The 22,624-nt window shown below is 51.3% G+C and overlaps 1 protein-coding gene across 1 annotated transcript in view; it reads left to right on the forward strand.

Moving 5' to 3' along the window:
- TRABD2B (TraB domain containing 2B) overlaps positions 1-22,624 on the forward strand; it is a 205,965-nt gene that overhangs the window by 155,008 nt on the left and 28,333 nt on the right. The window contains exons 3-4 of the mRNA XM_037043331.1: positions 11,703-11,849; positions 17,455-17,629. Of these exons, the coding sequence (XP_036899226.1) occupies positions 11,703-11,849; positions 17,455-17,629 (322 nt within the window). The remainder of the gene's footprint in view (positions 1-11,702; positions 11,850-17,454; positions 17,630-22,624) is intronic.

Raw genomic sequence — 22,624 nt, forward strand, 5'->3', positions numbered from 1 at the left:
CTCCTCACCTCTCCTGGCCTTGAGAGGGCTAACCCTGTCTCCTGCCTGCAGTCTCTGCCCTTCTAATCCTGTCTCCAGGCAGCAGCCAGAGGGAAGCATCTAAACCAAAAGCCTGCCTTGATCAATCCCTGCTCCATAACTTCAGCCACTTCCCGTGGCCCCTCAGATAAAGTCTGAGCTCTGGATCCCACCTCTGTTCACTGCTCCAGTCCCATCTCATGCCCTCCGCCAGCCATACACTGCCCTCCAGCTAATGGGAGTCATTGCATTTCCCAGAATTCGCCAGCTTCTCCCAGCCTTTCCATGGGCGTTGACACTTGCAGGAATTCCTTTTCTTGCTCTTCTGCATGAAAAGTGCACGCTCCTCCCAGGTGTCCCTGTGGAATCACCTCTTCCAGGAATCCTGTGTGTGGTCCTCCCCTGGCAGCATGAGTCTGTCCTTCTGCTGTGTCCACCCCTGAGCCTGGCTTTCATGAGTGATGAGTGACAAGAGTTTTGTTAGCATCTCACTGCAAGTCTTCCTTGTCTACCTCCAGCCTTGCTCCTCTCCACCCATGACCTTCAACTCCTTGAGGATAGAAATGGTGCTGATTTGGTGGCATGGCCCCAGTACCCAGCCCAGGGCCTGGAATTAATCCATGTTCAACACTGAGGAGTGAATGAGAATCCAAACCATGCACGCTGGCTCCTCAGGGCCACCCCATTCCTGCTTAGCAAGTAATGACTTCCAAGGTTTTTAGAATGCGAGCTCACTGAGCGGGGAAGACAAATATTATTCTCCCCACTTGGCAGATGGGTAAACTGCGGCCCAGAAGGGCCTGTCCCGTGTTCTCAGGGCAGCGTATCACCAAAAGATCCAGAACAAGAACTTCACACAGCCTGCAATGTAGCAGGACCCAGATTGCAACCTGGGTCAGAGCCCTCCCCCTTCTATTGCTAAGCACCATTCATCAATGAAGCATTGGTAGCCTACAGCTTAGCAGACAATTTCACTCACCAGCATGGAGGGCTTGGGCTCACAGAGCCAGCCCCTCACTTTCCACCCCAGACCACCTGGAGGTGCGTGTTCCAGTCCTGTCTTCACTGGCTGCCGCCCAGGACCAAGGCCGAGTAGAGGTCCCCACACTGCTGCAGGGCTTGTGAGGCTCCCCCCTCCACCCTGCAAATTGGTAATTGCCGTGTGGTCAGACCAGAAGGAATTAGACAAGCCCTCTAGGAATTCCATACTGATTTTGCAAATGAAAATGGAGACTTGCCTTTTGAAGTCTAGGCAGCTGTGTCAGCAGGCAGGTCTGAGACAGCAGGAAACATAAAACTACACACCTTCAACCAATGGATGCAGCCACTTAATAATAATGACGATGATGACGATGGTAACCAGGGTCACTGCTGACCAATAACCTACCATGTAGACCATCATCCCTCTGTAGGTCTCTCTGTCTGCTCCTCTGTGGGTGCCCCTCTATTTCAGCCTTTCCAGGTAACTACCCCACTTTCTACGAATCAGAGAGAGAAGGGCCGAGTATCCCTGCTGGGTGGAGTGCAGAGCCCGTGGCCCTTCACCACTGGTTCTGTTCCTGGTCTGACTCCTGACACCTCTTTCATCATACCACCCACTTCCCTGTCCCTCTACCTTGGACACACACCCTTCTCAACCCCACTTGTCCTGCACAGCCCAGCTTAAAGCACGATTTCATTGCTGACTCCCAGGCTGAAACCTGAGAGTGAAACCCCCAGTGTCTGAAACCCCCTCTGAGGCCCTCAGAGCCGCCGGTATTCTCCTTTTACCAAGAACTTATCACTTAGTTTTATTCTCACCTGTTTCTCTGCCCATCTCCACCACCTTGAAGTTCCTCAAACCTTTATAACAGAATAGGTTAGCCTGGATGATTCTCTGAAACATTCTAAACATTTTGTCCTTTTTTCCTCCGTGCTCGGTATATATTCAATTTAAAAGACCAGAAATGGTTCCTGGGAAACCAAAATGATTCATCTCGGTGTCAGATAGTTGATGCCAGGGGCAGAGAGGGCTCAGTGCGTTAGGCCTGGGCAGAGCTAATGCCCTGGGCCATGGCACCCCAACAATGGGAGAGCATGAAATGTCACTTCTTCCTTAAGCTTTGTCTTCCCTGTCTGTAAAAGGGGGTCAGGAATGCTGGCCTCACAGTTCTGTTATAAAGAGTAAATGAGCTTCCATATGTAAAGTGCCTGGAACTATAGACAATTTTAATCATGAGATGGTGAGATGTTACTGTCCAGTAGTGTTGGGTTCCTAAAACGTGACTTCCGGAGCTAAGAGGTAGTCTTACATTCTCAGGCTTCCAAGGTGGATCCTGTGACCTAGAGAGTGGATCTCACAACTGGGCTGGGTCAGAGCCGGCCGCACCAGAATCGGGGTCTCCAGCCTCCCTTGGGCTTATCTGCAAACTTCAAACTGAGGGACTCCTTTGCCCTCCAGCAAGGCAGACTCCACACAAACTCCTTTCCTGGAGACCCCAGCTTCTGGGCCTACCCCTCCCACACAGACCCAGCCCAGCCATCAGCCTCCCTCTCCTGCAGAATGCTAATCTCCTCATGTGGGTGGCTCTGGATTTATGAGCATTTCCTGGCATGACTTGAAGGACAGAAGAGGAAAGCTGGGATCTTAAAGGGTGGTCTTTGGGTGGAGAAACTAGGCATTCAGAGAAAAGAAGGAAAGAAAGCTAGAGTGAGTCAGCCTCCAGTGCCCGCCCAGGAAAGCACAGAGAGCTCAGCCAGCCCACACTGCAGGGAAGATGGAGGATGTGGCCACACTGCTGGGTCCAGCGGGTGGGCGTCCACGGAGCAGGGAACATCTGTGCTAGAGGCCAAGTCGGTGGTTCTTTGGGTTGTGGCTGAGGGTTTGGGATAGGGTGTGGTGAGAGGAAGGGAGGAGCATGCTCCGTTCTCCCCCCTTTAGAAGGAAGACAGAGCTGCCTTCATCCTCAATCTGATCTCCTTGCTTCACTCTGGCCTCCCTGGTTTCCGCATTGACATAGCTGCCACCACAGTCCTCTGCTCACATTCTCCTGGACTTCCCATCCCATTCAGGGCGGAGCCAGAGGCTCAGCTCACCAGCCCTATGGGATGTGCCTCCATGGTCCACCCTGCCATGCCTCTCTGACTGCTCTGGAAATCCACCTCTACCTCTCCAGACATCCCTTCTCTGAGCTCTGAAGTGATGTGACATCATCTGGGCTCCCTTGTCCTGATTCCAATGGGAAGCACTGGCAGGAGTGGAAGGAGGTTAGGACATATCATGTCCCCGCTGGCTCCCTCCTCCCTGCAGCCTGCCGTGGTCCAGGCCAGCGAGCGGTAGCTACGCTGTCTTTTGAAGGCTGTGGCTCTGGCTGGGTTTAGGTACCTGACCACCCACCCCTTTCCCTTTAAGGCTCAGCAGCAGGAAGCTTTCCTGCTGCTGCTACTACTCAAGCTCCACTATCTCCTGTCCACACCTCTTGTGAATATTCCCATCATTCAACACGCTTCAATTACCCTTTCAGCTGAAGTTACTTCATTGGAACTCACTTCACTGACAGTGCACCATCTGTTTTCTGTTGGGTTCCTGCCTGAGACAGACCTTATCTACTAGTTCCCCCTTGCTCACTTCCCTCCAGCGCCACTGGCCTCTTCCTGCTCCTCACCCCCATCAGGCCTGCTCTGCCTCAGGGCCTTTGCACTTGCTGTTCCCTCTGCCCAGAACACTCTCCTCTCAGATATCCACATGACCACCTCCCACATCTCCATGAGATCTCTTCCAAATGTCACTTCTCCCTGTGCCTTTGCTGGACATTCTATCCAAAATGTCAATTCCCAACACACACACACACTCTTCCTAAACTCCTTGCCTTATTTCCTCCTTAGCAATGGTCATTCTCTAACATAGATGTTTTACTAGTTGTTTTTATTTATTGCCAGCTTCCTCCAACTGAAATGAAAGTTCATTTAGGGCAGAGATCTTTATTTGCTGTGCTTACTGCTGTACCTCCAGGGCCTGGAATAATATCTGGTATTGAAGTGCTGAGTAAATATTTGTTCAATGGATGTGTGAATCTATCCTTTTCATGGGTGGGTAGAACAAAGCCTGGGCAAGAAAAGTGACTTGCCCAGGGCTTCCTAGTGGAGAGTCAGATGGTGACTATACCCTAGTCCTGCTTCCCAGCCCAGAGCCAGTCCAACCTCCAGGAAACCTGTGTTTGCTTGGATGCCCACCACCTAGTAGCCCAGTGTCCTGAGACAGGACTCTGTGCCACAGGCATGGGGGACTCAGGATACTGAGAAGGAAGCAGGAAAGGTGTCGACACTGTTTTGGTGCTGCTGATGGGGCAAGGAGAATAAATAAATAAAGTTCACCCAGAGCCTGGTGGGCTCTAACCTTTGAGGAAATGTCCCCCCAGCTGCAGAAGGCTTCCTGCCAGGTAGAACTCTCCTCTTCTCTGACCCAGGATGCTAACAGACTGATGTGACCCAGGGTCCAGGGGACTCAGCTCTCCCAGCTTTGTGCCCTGGGGGCACAGGGTCCCGGCGGGGAGTTCTTTGGGATGGGAATTGGGAAGGGTGACTCGTTCAGCTTTTCATTCATTCATTCTTGATTCATTCATTCATTCTACAAATATTGATGAAGCCTTCACTATGTAGGTCAGGTACTGTGCTCTCTGCTGGAGAAACAGCACAAGGACAAATTATTTGTTCACCCTTCATGTGTCACCTTCCAGCAGGGAAGCAGGGGGAATGCAAAGGTCCAGGAAAGGTCGGGTGCTTTGGGGGCATTAATCAGAGGACCTGCCCAGTCTATGGCCCGGGGAATCCTCCTGAGGAAGGAGCTTCTGTGGCCAGGTGGAGTGGGAGTGTGAGCCCGTGGCTAGAAGAGGGATCAGGCAGGAAGGGAGTGAGGGGAAGCTCCTTCTTCTAAGGCTTGGAAGAACTCTGCACGAATGTGGGTCTGAATGAGGTTTTGTTGGGCTGAGCCAAGAATGAAAACAGTTTGGGGAAGCTCTTATATTCCAGGTGGGGTTCCCTGGACAAAGATGACCTTTCTCCTCTCCTCATATGTCAACTCTGACCAGGCCCCAGGTCTAGGGTTCTAGCTCTCCTTCTCCCTCCCAGCTGACTGCTCAGAATTTGGGCCTTGCACACTGGCCCTACTTTCTGGTTTATGTCTGTCTTTCCTCCCAGTGGTTGGATGGGGGTGGCTTGCGAGTTGCACCCGGGGGGATTGGAAGCACTCCGGGCCTGTCAGCTGGACCTGTGTTTGAATCCCTGCTCCAATCTTCAAAGGGTCTCTTCAAAGGGAGACCTTGTGCAAGTGACTTGACCATCTCAGGGCCTCTGTTTCCTTATTTGTCATGTGGGAGTAACAATCCCATTTCCAGGAGGATTATGGGGTAGGCTGGTTTCTCAGCATCCTTACAATGGCCCATAGAACCTGACATACTAATCTAATAAGGTCAACATCACAAGTCCATCCCTTGTCCACTTGACACCCATATGTATCTCCTTGAACCATACTTAATCTGAAAGTAAAGATAATAACAAGGTCATAATTCCATCTAACATGATACAATGATCCTGCATACGCCCAAAATGCACTAACGCCTTCCCCAGAACATCCTTGTGTAGTGTTTACTCTTTTCCTTGGTATTCCATAACTTAAAAATATGATATAAAGTTAACAATACTTAAATACTATGATATAAAGTCAATATATCTTATGTTACATGATGGGAGAGGAGAACAGAAAAAGAAGAGAACACAAATTTTACATGCACACACCTACATTCTTAACAAAAAAGGGAGGAAATAGTCCTGACGAGAGTGCTTGTTTCTGTAACTGGTCACGTGGCCAGAGATGGTCCTGATGGTCACCTTCTTCCCTTCCCACTGCCACATTCCCTTTGCCTTCTGTATGCACCTCAACTGGTTGTGGTTCTTTACCTGGTGGGGTGACCCAAACGTTCATTCCTACAGGTTCAGGGCCATTCATAGTCCTGCCTGGATCGGGTTGTAGGTTTTCCCTAATGCTGGTTAAGCGGAGTGTGCAGTAATACTGAGACATGTCCTGAGGGAATCGCTGAACTCCACACTTTCTCTTCCTTACCCTGACTATGGAGCGCGGTCCAGTTCCCCAACGTGGTAGGGGCCAGTCACCCAGCCAGCTCAGTAATCCCCATCTTTGCCTGTTGATACGGAGGCATGAGGAGCCTGAAGTAGCCAGGGGCAGACTTAACTTCCAGTTTAACGGAATCATTGTTGTGTCTCTAACATTCAAAATATTAATATTTTACTAATTATTTTATTCTCCATTCTCTGCCCCCACCCCCCCCCCACCCCCACGGCAGGTAAGCTCCATGAGAGGATGTGGGTCTCTTTTGTCCCGGACTAAATCCCCAGCACCTAGGACAGGGCCTGGCAGGCGGCAGGTGCCCAGTGAGCATCGCCAGACCCCTGCTAGAAGAGCACCAGCCTGCGAGCCCACACTGTCCACAGGATCCGGGTCCCACGTTCTTCCTGACAAAGGGGACTCTGCTCCCTTCCTCTCATCGTGATGCTGCTGAGCCATCAAGTGAGCACAAGTCCTCAGTGTTCACCATCCCAGCCCATTTAGGAGTGTTTACTAGACTAATCTGGAACAATAAACCCATCCGCACCCTCCTGGCGCCTGCCTCACTCCATTCTAGGCCCGTGTTTGAAGATGTGTTTAAATTCCGGGCCTACATTCAGCAGACGCCGGAGGCCAGCTCCTGGCCAGCAAGCATGGAGGCAGGGGGGCCCCCTGGGATGTTCGGGGGCTCTTGGTGGCAAGGCCTTCACGCACAGACATCCAGGGGCAGCAAGGCGACTCTAGCCTTCACCTGGTGTTTGTTATTCCATGTCAAAGCCTTATCATAAACATTATCCTAGAGTGGGCCACCGAGGCTACAGGCGAGGAGGGTATGTTATTTTAAAGAGTCCGGGAGCAGAAGGCATCAAGGCCCGGGAGTCTGTGAGCAGCACAGGCTCAGGAATTCAGAGTGAACGGAAGGGAGACCGCAGTCAGGGCAAGGTGCCCCTTAACCACCCCGCACTGTGATGGCCACTTGGCAAGTCTGCCTCCAAGATGAGCTGTGAGTGTATGGAAACCAAGCCCGATGAATCCACCAATCCCAGATCCCTGCAGAGAATCAACAGAAGGTAAATGTTTGTCAAAGGAGTGAACGAGTGTCGCTTCTTTATGTCTACTGGAAGGGCCAGGAATGCTCATGATGGAGCACATTTTACTCTGAAGTTTGGTTGTGGGACCTGCTCTGGAGCCAGACAGACGTGATTTCAAATTCTGGCTCTGTACTTTACAAGCTCTGTGGCCTTGGGCCTGTCCTTCCCCTCTGCTTCTTTGGTTTTCCACTTGCAGTAGGGACACTATTTCTGCTGGCTGTCTCCCAGGGAGAGCAAGAGGAGGCACTGGTGATCAGTGAAACTGAGGGGATGGTCCCACAGCTGGGCTGCCCACATTCAAATGCATGTCTCGCCCCCTCCGGTTTTGTCACCTTGGATGAGTTCATGGCTCTTCATGGTTTCTTTACTTTTTTTAATCTACTAAATGGAGTTAATGTTAGCCTTACCTCAGAGTTGTTGTAAAGATTAACTAAGTCAATATGAGCTTAAAGGGTTCCTGACACATAGCAAGTGCTCAATAAACATAGTGATCCTAATGACTGGGTGAAGACTACTTTATAAGTTACAAAGGATGGATAAGGGGTAGCGGGTGTGGGGAAAAAGACCCATGATTCAGGGTCAGCCTCCTCCATTCTGAAGTAGTTCCTGGATGTGTGCAGTTCAACAGTGAACACAGGCAGGCTTCCTGCCCTTGCCAAGCCCTTGGTCTAGACAGGCAGATTACAGGGAATTATCTGCAAAGGGCACTTCATTGGGATAAGTGCTAAGATCAAGGGAAGCAGCGGGGTCTCTGGGAGGCACCAACCCCACCCAGAGGTAGGAGGCTTTCCAGACCACAGGCTTGGGTTGCAGTCCCAGCCCGCCACACTCTGCTGTGTGTGGAGGGGCCTTTTCAATCATCTGGCCTCAGTTTTCTATCAGTAATAAGCTAATAATAAATACTCCCTGGCTATTTCTGGCTATTTTACAAGGTTCCAGAAAGAAAATGGGCATGGCCACATGTGCAGGATGAACATGGACTATGCCAGTGGACAGCTGGAAATCCAGCCCCAGAGGTCCAGGGTACTGCAAAGCATCCTGGGCAGGGTGTCAGGAGACTTGGGTGCGAGCCCACTCTACACAGTGTGCCCTTGGGTGCACCCATTCTGAGCCCCTATCTCCTCTTCTCTCCTACGTGTGGAGGGCACAGCATGAGACCAGTGGTCCTCCAGCTGGGCTCCAGGGTACCCAGGGATTCCACAAAGAAGCTTGGGGATTCCCTGCTTCAGGGGACCTTTGAACTAGCAGGACTTCAGGCTCCAATCATCCTTCCTTATGTCAATCAGGGAAGTTTCCATTTTATCTGCTCCACATTTTGAATTACAAATAATTCCTCTGGAAAACAATAACAAAGAAAGGATTCCATGGCTAAAAACGGTTTGAAAAACCACAGGACCCAATGACCTCCAAGGGCTCTTCCAGCTCCAATCGAGAAAAGTTAAGGTCTAACTATTTTCTTCCAAGTGTCATTTAGCAAGCATTTATCCAGCACTCTCTACATGCCAGAATTGTTCTTAGCACCTTACAGATTGTCACGTGCTTAATTCACTAGAACACCTCCCAGCTCCATGAGGGCCGCATGACTAAGGAAATGACTACATGTGGCTAAGAAAGTCCAAGGGAGCCATTTCTCCTCCAGGCGTGTCTTCTGCGTGCCTGGGCAGATGACCTCATCGCAGGCCAGGTGGTGCTTGGCCAGCCCTACTCTGAGAAGCATCGGGGCAGGTGTGTGCAGTGGCAGAGTGTGGTCCCAGGAGGTCTGTGTGTCTCAAGCCCCAGAGGAGGGAAGCAGAGCATTCCAGCTTGACACGGATGCTTTCATCCAAGGCATGTGCCATGTGGGAGGAAGTGCCTGTTGCCTTAGCAATGTCCTCAGCAACAGGTCTACTGCCTCCTGTGATCCATCCACAGCCACCATGCTGCCATCAACACCCTGCACCAGGTGGCTGCAGATTGGATTTCAGGGGTAGTGGCCAGAGCCTGGAGAAGGCCCAGAGGTGGGGTGGTGGGGTCTGACCTCATCTCCAGCCAGCTCATTATGGAGAGCAGACTGGGCGGCTGCATCCAAGTTCAATCCAGCTCTCCTGACCGTGAGGAGCAAAAGTGGGAGGAGATGGATGGAGGTGACCTAACAAGCACAGCTTGGCCCCATTGCCCATGACAATATTCTTGGCCAGATTTTGTTGACCTATTGCATGAGCTTTTCTGTTCCTATTATATATTCCGGGACCACGTAGCTGATGCCACTTGGTGGGAACTTCCACTATGTGTTGGTGTTCGGCCCCAGATGCAGACAGAGTACCAAAATTCTAGGGGCGAGTCTGAGGGATTACTAAGCAGCTTTGAACTATGAAGTGACCACAGCAGGCATCAACGTGCTAAGGAAGGGAGAGGGCAACCTGCTGTCTTTACCAGGACCCATGCTGATAATTGCAAATACAAAATCAGTGAAGGGCACTTCTGGCTTTCAAGAAGCTCGTAGCCTAATGAAAGAGACAGGTGGCTAGCAGTGGTTACAATCTAATGTTCATACCCCAGTGGAGGGCAACATGGAAGGAAGTGTCACCACAATTGTGCTGTGTGGCAACAGTGGTGGGCGTTTGCTCAGCCATAGGGGCCCGGGTGCAAGCGGCTCTGCTGGGCTTGTTTGTGTGTCTGGAAGCTGGCTGGCCATTGGCTGGTCTAGGATGGCCTTGGTGGGAGAACTGAAGCAATGTGGCTCTGTACATGTCTCATCCCCCGTCAGACGGGCCTGGGCTGCTCAGGGCAGTGTTGGAGGTGCAAGAGGAAGCGGCACATTTGCACTTTTCAGGCCACTATTTGCAGGGCTTACTAACATCCCATTGGCCATAGAGCAAGTCTAGAATCAGAAACAGGGGGCGGGGGCAGGCACTGAGTTCTTTGGCCCAGGGCATGAATACAGGGAGACCTTGGGAGTCCCGTGGAGAGGCCAGAGAAGTTCAGTGGAGGAGACATCTGTACTGAGCCTGCACGGCCAAGTCTGAATCTGCAAGTGGAGAATGGGAGTGGGGTGCACAGAATAGCATGTGCAAGGCACAGAGATTGCTGAGTAGTCAAACGTTTGGGGACACAGGGCTGGGTAGAAATTGAGGTCATTGAGCAGCAGGGTCCGAGTCACTGCCTCAAAGACTCTTGAAGAGCTAGGCCTTTGTCCTGAGGGCAGGAGGCACCCATGAAAGTTTTGAGCAAAAAAAAAAAGAGAGAGAGAAAGAGAAAGAGACCATCAGATTTATGCTTTTAGAAGCTGACTGTGGCAGAAGAATATGGGATAGGTGGGAGGAGAGGGGGTCTATAGGAGAGGCATGGGGGTGTCTAATGCCGTGGACCCAGTGAGAGATGCTTGGGCTGGCATTGGTGTGGATCAGGAGGCTGGGGGGCTGCCATCCAAGACAGTGTGCAAACAGAATAAGCAGGGCCTGAGGACCAACGGGACAGGTCGCCGGAGACCACCTTCTGACATTTTGCACAGGAATTGCAACAAGTCTTTCCCTGTATCTGTGCTGGGTAACTCAGATAACCTTAGGCTCTTCCTTGTTGTTGGCCGAGGGAGTCTGGGATTCAGTCCCTGTGTGAAATTGAGCATGTCCCTTCTCTTCATGGGCCTCGGTTTCCCATCTAAAATGGGACACTTTAGATCATCTCCCAGGGCCCTCGTACTTTGAGCAGGCTATGTTTCGTTAGACCTGTGGTCCTCAAATGCCAGAGGCAATCGGGCTGTAGAGAACTTCCCAAGGAGCCTGTTGAAATACACACCCTGGGCTCCACCTCAGAGACTCCAATTCCAGGGTGGGACCTGGGCATCTGTGTAGCGCTCCGAGTGATCCGATGCCCTGGCAGGTCTGCCTGGGACATAGCTGTGTCTCCAGGGCCGGGCACCATGGCCCAGAGCATAGAGGCCCTTGAGGAAACACATGCTGAATGTCAGCATGGTCTGACTTGGGGCATCCAGCCCCTAGGCCTTTGCCTGCTGTGAGAACAGCTTCTGGAGCAGGTGGCATCTGGGTTAGGCTTTGACCTCTCAACTTGTTTTGGTCATTTGTTTGTTTTGTTTGGGGGTGTTCTTGATTACAAAACAAGTCTGTGCTTATTATAGAACTTTCCTAAACAGAGGAAAAGAAAGGAGCCCAAAGTAAAATGTACCCACCATCCCAAAACCCAGGTACCCCTAGGGCTCTCATTTTGTCCCTTCATTAGATGAGATGTTAATACTCTGCACAGGAGTGGGGACCTGTTTGGGCAGAGGGCTGGAGACGAGAACAGGCTGCATGTGTTCACAGGCTAGTGAGTAAGAAGCTGGAAATGTGGAAATGCTGAGGCTGCGCCAGCTGGTGCTGGCTGGCCCCACACACCTTCTCTGTTTCAGGGCCTGTTGCCCCTAAGTCAGGAGGGAGGAATGCCAGTCCTGAAGGTGTCAGGGACCTCAGCCAGGTCCCTGAACACAGTCCTTATTTCTCTTTCTCTCCTCTGCCCAGGTGTTATTTGCCCTGAACCAGACCCTGCTGCAGCACGAGAGCGTGCGGGCCGGGAGCCTACAGGCACCCTACACCACGGAGGACCTCATCAAGCACTACAACTGCGGGGATCTCAATGCTGTCATCTTCAACCACGACACGTCACAGGTGAGGTTCCCTTCCTCCGGCTCAGGCAGCCTCTGGGCTGACCGTAGTTCCCACGGTCAGGCCCACCTGGCATTTATTAGACACCTACTATGTGTCGAGTTTAGGCAACTTTCTCTCCAGCCATGGTAAGCAGGAGCTATTGGAATCCTCATTTTACAGAAGGGGAAACTGAGGCTCAAACAGGGGAAGAGACTTGCCCAAGGCTGCACCATTGATCAGTTGTTGGGTTATCAAATTATAAACAGTAGTACTTGACCCTATAAGCTTAGCCTGGAAGAACAGGGAGTCCTCTGGGAGGCTCGGTTCAGTATCTGGGGAAATTAAAGCCCAGGAAAGGGAAAGCCCACAGTTACTCAGAGTTTGGGCTGGAGTCTGGCCCAGAGCGTTCTGCCTTGATTTGAGGCCTAGAGAAAAACTTGCCCGAAGGCTGAGTTTTGGCTGAGACAGTGGGTGGGATGCCAAGAAGCAGAGCATGGCGCCACCAGGCCTTCCCATTGCCCTTGTGATAAATTCCAAGAAACATTGTCCAGCATTCAAGGCCCTCCATGTCCTGCTCTCTGCTGACCTTGTCATAGTCCAGGTGCCCCACTGCATAGAGCTTGTCCTGCTGACCTGTGCCACAGGCAGCTCTTCCCCAATTCAGGTTACCCTTTCAGACCACTCTTCCCATGTTTAGCCTCCTCCTCCCAGTCAAACATCACCTCCTCTGAGAAACCCTCCCACACCTCCTGGAAGGAGGTAGATATTCTCTCAGGCAACTCTAGGCCCCCACTGTGCTTTTTATGTCATGGTGCTTGAATCTCCATTCATTTGAGAAACAGTTGAATTAGTCAGAACAGGCCACTTCCCTGTTCAAGACGCTGCAGTGGCTCTCCACTCCTCTCAGGGGAAGAGCTAGAGTCTCTGCAATAGCCTGTGTGGCCCCATAATCCCCTCCCCCCAACCCCATGTCCTCTTCTCTTCCTTCACACCCGCTGCTCCAGTTGCACAGGCCTCCTTGCTGCTCCAGGAACCCACCTGGCATGCTTCACCTCAGCCCTCTGCCACGAATGCCCTTCCCTGGGTATCACTATGGTTCACTCCCACCCTGCCATCAAGACTTAATTCAGATCACATCATCTCAATGTGGAGTGCCCCAACTAGCCAACCGAGAACTGCAGCCTGAGCCTCCCTCCCATGCTCTCATCCCCTTTCTTGTGCTCTGCTTTTCCCCCATGGCATTTATCATTTTCTCGCACACTTATATATCTGATTCACTAGTTAGTGGCTATTTATTGCCTGTCCTTCCCCACTAAAGCAGAAGCTCCCTGGGGGGCCCCCGGGTCTGTTATATTCATCACTATATCCCAACTGGCTAAAGCAGCTCCTGGCACAGAACAGGACAGGCTCAGCATTATGATAAAGGAGATGGGGAAGCCCGAGAGAGCTGCCCTCCTGGGGCTGACAGTCTCAGAGGAGAGATGGGAAGATTTGACCAGCAATAGCACCAAAATGTGACCCTTGCTTTAAGGGAAAGTGGAGGATTTTGAGTTGGAGCCTGTGAGAGGAACAGAAATTCAGATGGGCTTGTGGTAGAGGTGGGTACTGGGTAAAGAAGGAAAGATTCCTGCAAGATGAGAGGTCAGAGAAGAATATGCATTGGCCACAGACAGGAGGAGGAAGAATGTTCCAGTAGAGGAAACTGCATGTGAACAATCTGGAAGTGAGAGAGAGGTGGAAGAGGGTGCGTTTGGGTTGGGGGCCCAGCCCTGTCCGTCTGTCCACATGCCACCTCACTGCACCTGGAGCTCCTTGAGGGTAAGGGTGTGGCACTCATCTTGGTCCCAGAGCTGGCACAGGGCCTGGCAGTGAGTGTGCATTAGTGAGCAACTATTGCATGAACGAATATAGTAAGGTATGTGACCCGGCCAGAGGCAGGAGGCTCAGGACTCTGAAAGCTCTGACTCTGGGTGTAGGATGAAGGGAGGAGAGAAGAACTCAGACACCATGAGGCTCATTGGCATTTCACCAGCCATGTGCTTTGCGACAGAGCCCTGCCCTGTGTCATCTTTAGCGCAAAGCTGGCAAGCCATGAGCAGGCAGAGTTCTGTTGCAGAGGGGACCTGGTCACCACTCGGGATGTCCTGGCCATGGTATGGCTGGGCTAGCAGGCAGACTGTGCAGGGTTCTGCCAGGCTTGGCTGACACAAAGTTGAGGAAAGAAGCACTAGGGTGACCTCAGGGGGTGGCAAGCTCAGATTGCCTTTGAGCCTGTGTCCAGGACCACTCTTTGTCTCTGGTGGGTGGACTACATAAGTTGTAGGAATTAAGTAAGATCGGTGTTGATAAGTGCAGAGCACAGCGCATGGCACAAAAGAAGTCTTACAGCTAGCCTGGGGGCTGGGGCTGGCTTTGTCACCTTTCCCCTCTAAGGGCAGAGGCTGCAGTAAAGGGTGGCTTTGGGTGGGGCAGAGACAGAGCGATGACAAAGCGATGGCTTTCAGAACCATCAGAGGGCCAGGAAGGCAGCATTCTGCTCCTCTTCCCTCTGTCAAGGGTGCAGGCAGGGGCCCTGCCTGCTCTGCTTCCTGACCAAGAGTGTGTATTTGTGGAAAGATGAATCTCCATTCCTTCCTTAGGGAACTAAAAAAAAAAAAAATTAACAAGGACAGAAACCAGAAAGTTTCACATTAAAGCTGCAAAGGAGTTGAGCTAGACACTGTGGGTCCTGGGCTGCCCAGTGGCTGGCTGGCATTCTCTGCCTGTGTCATGATGATGGGGCTTTGCTCCACGCCAAGGATGGGGCCTGGCTTTGGGCCGGGGTGGAGATGGGAACCAATTAATGATGTCGTTAGAGCTGCTGGCAGCCTTAACTCTTCTGTGACAAGTTTAAGTGCAGGATGCAGGGTAAGATTTTAAGAAGACACGTCCAGTCCCCAGGGCCCTAGAAGGGTGGGTCTGAGATGGGCTGATGAGAAGACCAGCTGGGCAGAGCCGGAGTGGGGCCATGCGGTATGATGTCAGTGCAGGCTGCCCTGACCCACAACCAGGACTGGGGCGGGTCTTCATGCATCACCGACCTCAGTAGCCTCACCTCATCCACTCTCTTTACCCCACTCACCCAACAGACTCCTTCTGAGACCTTCCACTGTCCAAACCTGTATGGAGCTAGGGGTCAAGGGGCAACCTCAGACTGGGTCTGCTGCCGTGGTTGAGGAGTCAGGCCTGCTCAAGAGGACATGGGGGATCCATGCTTTGGCGGGGTGCTGAGGTGCTGAGGAGCCGGAAGAGCCACCCAACAGGGTAAACATGTGTCTTGGCTTGTCTAGGACATTCAGGTTCATGACTAGGGAAGACTGGCCCCCTCCTGTTCATTTTCCTGACTCTTAACTATATATGAGGTTTTGCTGTCATAAGTGTCTGAGTACGGACAATAAATATATGGACAATATTGGTAATATCCCCATATTACCAATGTCTGGACTGAGTCTCACAGAAGCCAAGTCACTTGCTAGTTATAGAGACCACCCCCTGGGTAGTGGCAAAAGAGAGCCCAGCCCAAGTTGTTCTGGCTGTCTGACTTCAGGACTCACATTCACATCACTGTGACTCTACTGCCTCCCACCGCCTTCATTCACCCATTCACTCACTGATTGCACAAATATTTATTTATTGGTACAACATCATCTCACATTCTTTTCCAAGTTCAAGGAATGAAGGGAAGCCTTTGAAATCCATGTTTCCAGAACTAACCCTTCTGTGTCCAAGCTTTCTGTGCCCCCCGCCCTCCACTCAGAAGCCTGCGGGTTGCCTATCTTATAACTGCATCAAATCTAAGTGTGATGGTGCTGCCATGGCTACCAATCATCCCTTCCATGGTTGGGGAGAGAGTAAGAATTCCATGTCTTCATTTATCCGTTTGCCAAAAAGCCCTTGGGCACCGACTCTGTGTTGGCCCTATCGGGCACAGCGTGGCTGCTGCCTACGCCTATGCAGGGTGTGCACTGCATGGATTTAGGACACCCAGTCATGGCACGGCCCTGTTCAGCCTAGAACAACAAAATAAGACTTTCTAGAAGAGAAGTCCTTCCCTCTCACTCTGGGGAATGCACTGGTCTTTGGCCAGAAGATATCAGAGACAGATGTCCCAGCCTTCTCCAAGCCCCTCGAGGACCAGCCTCTGTTGATGCCTTCATTTTCCTCAGAAAGAGTGTTGACAACTCGTCAGTGGCTCTCGAAGCCATATGGCTGGGCCACATGACTCTTCTGGAGGCTGAATCATGCAGGAAACTAGCCTCCTCATGTCAGACGCTCCATCTAGCTAGGCCTTCTGTCCCGTGCTTCATGCCTGGGCTGGCGAAGATGGAGAAGTGGAAGAAGGGATACCAGGAAGAAGACACCTATGAACAAGGGCTTGGAGATTGGAATGACACTGACAGGTATGGGGAAAGTGAAGGCAGCATGTTCTCCTTCCTCGATGGCCCATGGCTTCCTCTGAGGCCACACCAACATGTTGCAAGCCACAGTGGAGGACATCTGGACCCACCACCCAGATTGGAAAGATGATATGCTGGGAATGGAAGAACACAGGAGGCAATGTGGTGAGGAAGGACAGCACAGCTTTATGTCCAAAGTTTCAGAAACCTTTACTGGACACTTATTCTGTTCCAGCCATTGATAAGAACTGTGTTCCTAAGCTCAAATGGCTCTCTGCCTAGTTCAACATGTCAGTGATGCTGGCCCCAGGTCACGTGGCTGGGTGTGGACAGTGGGCCCAGAATTGAGAAGTCTGGATAGTTCCAGGCCAGGTTGTTGAACAAACCATTATTATGGAAGGAAACAATGGTCTTGGAGTTGAAGTTCCTAAGGATGGAGGAGTTTGGGTTATGTCCTGGGAAGTGGTGGAGCTGGAGATGGATAGTGGTGGCAACAGATAGTGGCCAACCAGGGCTCAGGCATTGGGAAAACCAAAGATTATGACCATCTCTGTAGGGTGAAGTGGGCTGAATGCAGCTCATGACAGCACCCATCATCTCATGTAACTCTCCCCAAATGTATTGTCAGCCCCATCTTACCAGTGATGAAACTGAGGCTTAGAAAAGTTAAGTAATTTGGTCAAAGTCACACAGTGTCAGAAAAGGGCCTGAACCTGAAGCCCAGGTCAGCCTGAGCCTGTACCCCAGGGCCTTTCTCCTATACCAGGCAGCTCAGCTGGCCATTCACACCTGCTTGACAAACAGAATTTCCTATGTGTGCCAGAACAATGCTGCTGACATAAGAGCAGTGAAGCAACTGAGTTCTGTCCCATCTCCCAGGACCTCAGTGTCTGGAAGCTGAGGTTCAACAAGGCAGACAGAGGAGAGATAAAACATGGGAATGCAGCAGTCCGGGACTCTCTCCTGGCTCGGCCTCTGTGCTAGCTCTGTGACTTTGCACATGTCTCTGGACCTTTCCACTCTTGCTTTCTTCATTTATAAAACTGGTTATGAAATAGATGAAAAACATATAGCCCACTGTAGCGACATATGAAAGGTAAGTTGCTCGCCCCACCTGGGCTGTGTGTGTTTATTTGAAGCCCACCTTGCTCCAGAAAGAACTGAAGGCAGCCTCTATCTTACCTTTACAGCTGCCCAACTTTATCAACACCACCCTCCCGCCGCATGAGCAGGTGACAGCCCAGGAAATCGACAGCTACTTCCGCCAGGAGCTTATCTACAAGAGAAATGAGCGGATGGGGAAGAGGGTCATGGCACTTCTTCAGGAGAATGAAGACAAGATCTGCTTCTTTGCCTTTGGAGCAGGTTTGGACTGGAGTGGGGAAGGGATTATTTGCAGAATTCTTAAGGGCTGGGAGATTTACTAAACCCTTTCCTGACCTCTACTTCATAACAGAAAAAGCTGAGGCCCAGATTGTGCAGGAGAAGCTACCAAGTGCTCAGCAGAGCTGGGACCCAAAGTGATTCTCCTGCTTCTAGTCAAGAGTTCTTTCGTATTCGTCCCCATGGGCAAAGGGATTGACCCTGCCAAGGACAATTCCTGTGGCCCCTTCATGCCCCAGGAAGCTATACTGAGAGCTCAGAACTGAAGCAAATCCCACTACCCAGCCGAGGCTTGGGCCTCCCCACCCCCAGCAGAGCCAGACCCATGTGGCCCAGTGGGCAGAAGGCAGTCTCTGACATCCCATAGTCCTGCCTCCACATCTCAGCCCCAGCCCCATCTAGGCTGCATGACCTCGGCGTAGTACCTTCTCAAAGACTCAAATCCCTCTGCTTTAAGTTATAGCGATGACTAGTCAATGAATTAAAAATATCTACCTTGGAAAAGGGTTGTAGAAATTAGTGACAACACTCAACTAACTTGCCATGTAGTAAAAAAATCACAGTGGCAGCTACCATTATCATGATCATCACCGTGACAGTTAATACAAGTTTTATGAGCCCACTGTGGACCATGAACCTGATGCTTCTCCTGGGGCCTCTGGCCTCTCCATACAAAGGGAAGTCCGGATGTCCAGGTGCAGGCCTTGCTCAGCATCTCTCCCTGTTCCTTCCCTCTGTCTCTCCCTCTCCTTCTCCAAAACTCCTTCCTCCTTTCTCTATGGCTGGCCCTGCTAACAACAGTGATGTCCACATGGGAACAAGGATATTGCATTTGCCTTTTTTATTAGTCAAGTTTTGCTCTAGAGCTACAAAAAATGTATTTTTTCTCATGGTTACCTCAATTTGGGTTAACTGAACTCGCCTCCTGTTTTGTTAGAATTAATCCCAGGCCTGGTGAGCACTCAGAGTGCTGCCCTGTCATCCCTCCCTCCCCTGAACCATTACACACATACACACACACACAGTCTACCCAGGTCAGGCTGAGTTAGATCAAGTCAACCTGTCAGTCTAACCTGGATGGATCTTGATTTTGCTGTGGAACATGTCTACTGTTTGAGGTCTGACTTCCTCCCTGTTCCCTGCCATTCAACCCCATTCAACTTCAAGGGCAAGAACCAGGGTTCACCTGTCTGTGCCTGTCTTTCCTCCTCTGCAGCCCTCAGCATAGGAGAGGCACATGGGATGGCCTCAGAGAGATAGGACCTCTTGGGCAGCCTCTTCAAAGCCACATCTGAAGCTGGACAAAAAGAGCTGTGGGCTCATGGTGGAACTGTGCCTCAGCCTGCGGTACCCTATGACAAGTCCCTTCCCCTTCCACAGCCTCAGTTTGCTCATCCGAACAGAAGGAGCCAGAACTCACTTGGGCCGTCTGGGATTGCAGGAGCTGTTCAAGCAGTGTTTAGAGTAGGAAAGAATTCGTGTAGCATGGAGAAGCCAGCAGGGGTGGGACCTTAACCATACAGAGAGGGCAAGGCCACTCTCCAGCTGCAGGACACCTGCTGGAGACCTGGCATGAGTCAGGACAGCTTTGGGAACTGTGCAGAGAAGTAAGTGCTCCCCAACACACCCTCTCACATCATCTAGTCATCCAGCTGCCTCCTTCGCCCCCCACCGTAGACATCTGGAAAGGGTACCCTGCTCTGGAATGGTCTCCAGCTGACCACAACAGCTGGCCACTCTGATCTCGACCAGCCCCCAGCCTCCTCTCTGACCAAAAAAATCCCCTAGTGAACTTGACCACTGAAGGCCAGTAAATAATCCAGCATTCCTCATGCCCCACTTGAATGGCAGGACCTTTCTGTCCCACTGGCCCCAGAGTCTAGGACTAGAGTCTGCCCAGGGTCTGGGTATAGTTAAAACTAGTTCTTTCCTATGGGCAAGGAAATAGGAGAGCCTAGAGATTAAAGTCACAACAGTGTGGGCAGCCCTGAACCCTGACTTCTTTTCCTGAAATCTGAGTTCGTGTGTGGAGACACAAATGTCCATCCAGGCACCAGGCCAGCATTCAGGCATCATGTCCAACTCTAGTTTCTTCCCCATCTCTGAAATCCAACTGGCCTTGCGTGGGTCTTGTTGACAGACCACCAAGAACACTCACACCTGTATACTCCATCTCCAGTGCAATTGTCCCAATCCAAGCCTTCATCAGCTCCAGCATCCTCGTCTTCCCCCCATCTCTGCTCTGATCCCTACCTTGTAGCCTGTGCATGGTGCTGAGTCTGTCTTCCACTCCCACCCCCACCTTCAGCTCTGGGAGCACAAGCACCACTTAATTATCCCTGTGTTTTTTGTAGCATGTAAATGGTTCTGAGCCTGGTAGTGTGTAAAAGAATGAATGAGAGAAGAAAAGAACAAATGAATGTTAACCAGATATTTCCCTCCTGGTCTCCTCTGGGCCTGGTGAAGCCAGAGGACAGGCCAGTAATAAAGTCAGGGTGATGCGAACTCCCCCACCCCAGTTCTCAGAGACCTGCTCTCCAATAACAACAGGTCTGCAGCCAAGTGCAGATGTTGCTGACAGCTGCCACTTCTGACTCAGCCATGCCGGAACACACGGACTGCTCTATGCTATAATCTGTGCCTTGACCCAAGAATTTCAAGTCTGGATGAGTCTGTTCACCTTATCGTAGTCATGGAAGAATGAGGTCCACAGAGGCCAGAACATAGGCAAAGCTCATGACAAGCCGAGGACAAAGCCAAGACAGACCCAGCCTGGGAGCTGTGACCCAGGGACTCTGTTCTTTTCTATAAGCAGGGAGTCAGCTGAGCAGGCCTATGACAGTCAGTGCATTGGAGTAGAATGTGTCCACACACAATCTGTGGCAAGAGACATCCACACCTGCCTCATTGCCTTTTTATGACCATATTAACTCCCAAGTCCCACATCCTGTGACAGGCTGAGGATTTGGGTGCAGGGCTGAGGATTCGGGTGCGGGGTGTGACCTGAAAACATACCCACTCCACGAACTCCAGATAGGTGCCTCTATAGGTCCATCTCAGGCCTTCCCAGACCACTGGGCCCTGGGGGCCTGAATCAGTCTGGCTCTTGTCCACTCATTGTCCAGTCCTCAAAGAAGGCAAACGGCCCCAAGGCCATGGGAGGGAGGGAAGGCCTTTTCCACTGAAGGTATGCCTAGCTGTCCTCCAGGTATGTGTCTACTCATGCAAAGGTCTCTCAGATGCAATTTTCACTGGGGATCCCCAGGAAATAGCTTGGGAAATAGAAACATACTTGTAAGACACCCAACCACCCCCAGGGCCTGCCTTGCCCGTCGTCTGAGCAGGACCCCTGCTGAGGTTCTGCCTTCCTGACACAGGCCAGCCTCCGAAGCCATTGAAGGCCCTGAAGGCTCCCTGGCTATAACGCCCTGGGAGAGAGTCACACAAGCTAAAGAAGGAGAGAAAGGCAGGGGGTGTTCCTGCCTTCACCTGCCTGCCCACTCCTCCCAGTGCCTATCCAGACCTTTCTCAGCCCACCCCTACCCCAGAATCCTGCCTTGAAAGCTTGGATTTCAAGTGTTCATGGTAGACTCGTCCCTCCTCTGTTCAGCTTCCCAGGGGGATCTGGGGCAAAGAGTCAGAGCTTTGGAGTCGAGATGTCTGGGTATAAGGTGTGGTTCTACCACTGTCAGCTAAGTGAGCCTGGGAAAGCCATCTCACCTCCAAGGGCCTCGGCCCCTCCCTGTAAAATGGTGATAATACACCCACCTCAGTGGGCTATGCTAGATACACTCGTTTTAGATCACAGGGTTAAAACTCTCCACCAGGATGGAGGGATCCTTATAATAAAACCCCTGCTGTGTGCCAGCACAGATCCAACTTCTTGGATTTCATTGCCTTTAATCCTCATAGTAACACCACAAGATGGGTTTTATTACACACATTTTCCCAATGAACACCGAGGCCCAGAGAGGATGAATGGCTTCTGTGAGGCCATGCAGGCAGACCTTTGAATCCTGGCCTCTTGGGTGCAGGTCCTGGCCATTTCTCCTATACATGGGGCCCTTGCTGTATACTTCCAGAAGTGCTGATGATTTTGTGCGGAGGTTGTGTTTTTAGCTGGTACATCTCACAAAAGAATACCCTCTTGTGTCCATGAGGTTTCTGCAGCGAGGCACTATTGGGCCTTTTCTGGAGGCCAGCAGAAGAACCTCTTCAGCATGTTCAGGGACAGTTAGGGTACAGGTATGTGTGAAAGCTCCGCGCAGGCCAGGGTGACATCTGGGGGCCTGGAGGAAAGCCCTTCCTCTCCAGGAGGTAGCTGTGGCCAGTGTGCAAACCAATGTTCTGGAAAGAACCAAGCCACGGCCACGGAGGAGTGAGCCAGCCCAGGGGGATGGGCAGTCTGATTCCCAACTTCCAGGGTCACAAAGATGGACAAGCTGACCCTGGAGAGCCTCCAGAGACCTTGTGTGGGTTTTTGGACTTCCTCTGGCCGACAAAGAACTGAGAAAAATGAGTACAAGGTGGGGACTATTTTATTAGCTAATTTTATGCAATTTCCTTGCTTATCTTTTAGTTTGAAACGATCTTTTTTTTTTCTACTGTGTTTGAAGTTAAAAGGCCTTTTTAAAACATAATGGTGATATAAAACAAATGGAGCTTTTAAAGCCCTTACTTGGCAAAACAAAAAGTTAGTAACTGTATTGTTTCACCCACCTTTTCTAAAGATAGGAGGGAACTGAGCGTGCTTAACACATGATGGAAAGGCTCAAGTAGAGGGAGGGTGATACAGAAGAAAGAGTAGGAGAAGATTACTAGCCTAGGATTCTGAGAAGGCAGGAAAGGGTGGGATCAGAGTTCAGGTAGAAGACTCAGCCTTGGGTAGAGGAGGGCACCTTCTCACCTGTAATCAAAGGGAAGGAGGGAGGAGGCCAGCAGGCAGGTAATTTGGTGGTGGGAAGGCAAACGAGTTTT

This window comes from Sturnira hondurensis, unplaced genomic scaffold (genome assembly GCF_014824575.4).
Source record: "Sturnira hondurensis isolate 20B ecotype Veracruz unplaced genomic scaffold, ASM1482457v3 Scaffold0004068, whole genome shotgun sequence".
NCBI classification, from domain to species: domain Eukaryota; kingdom Metazoa; phylum Chordata; class Mammalia; order Chiroptera; family Phyllostomidae; genus Sturnira; species Sturnira hondurensis.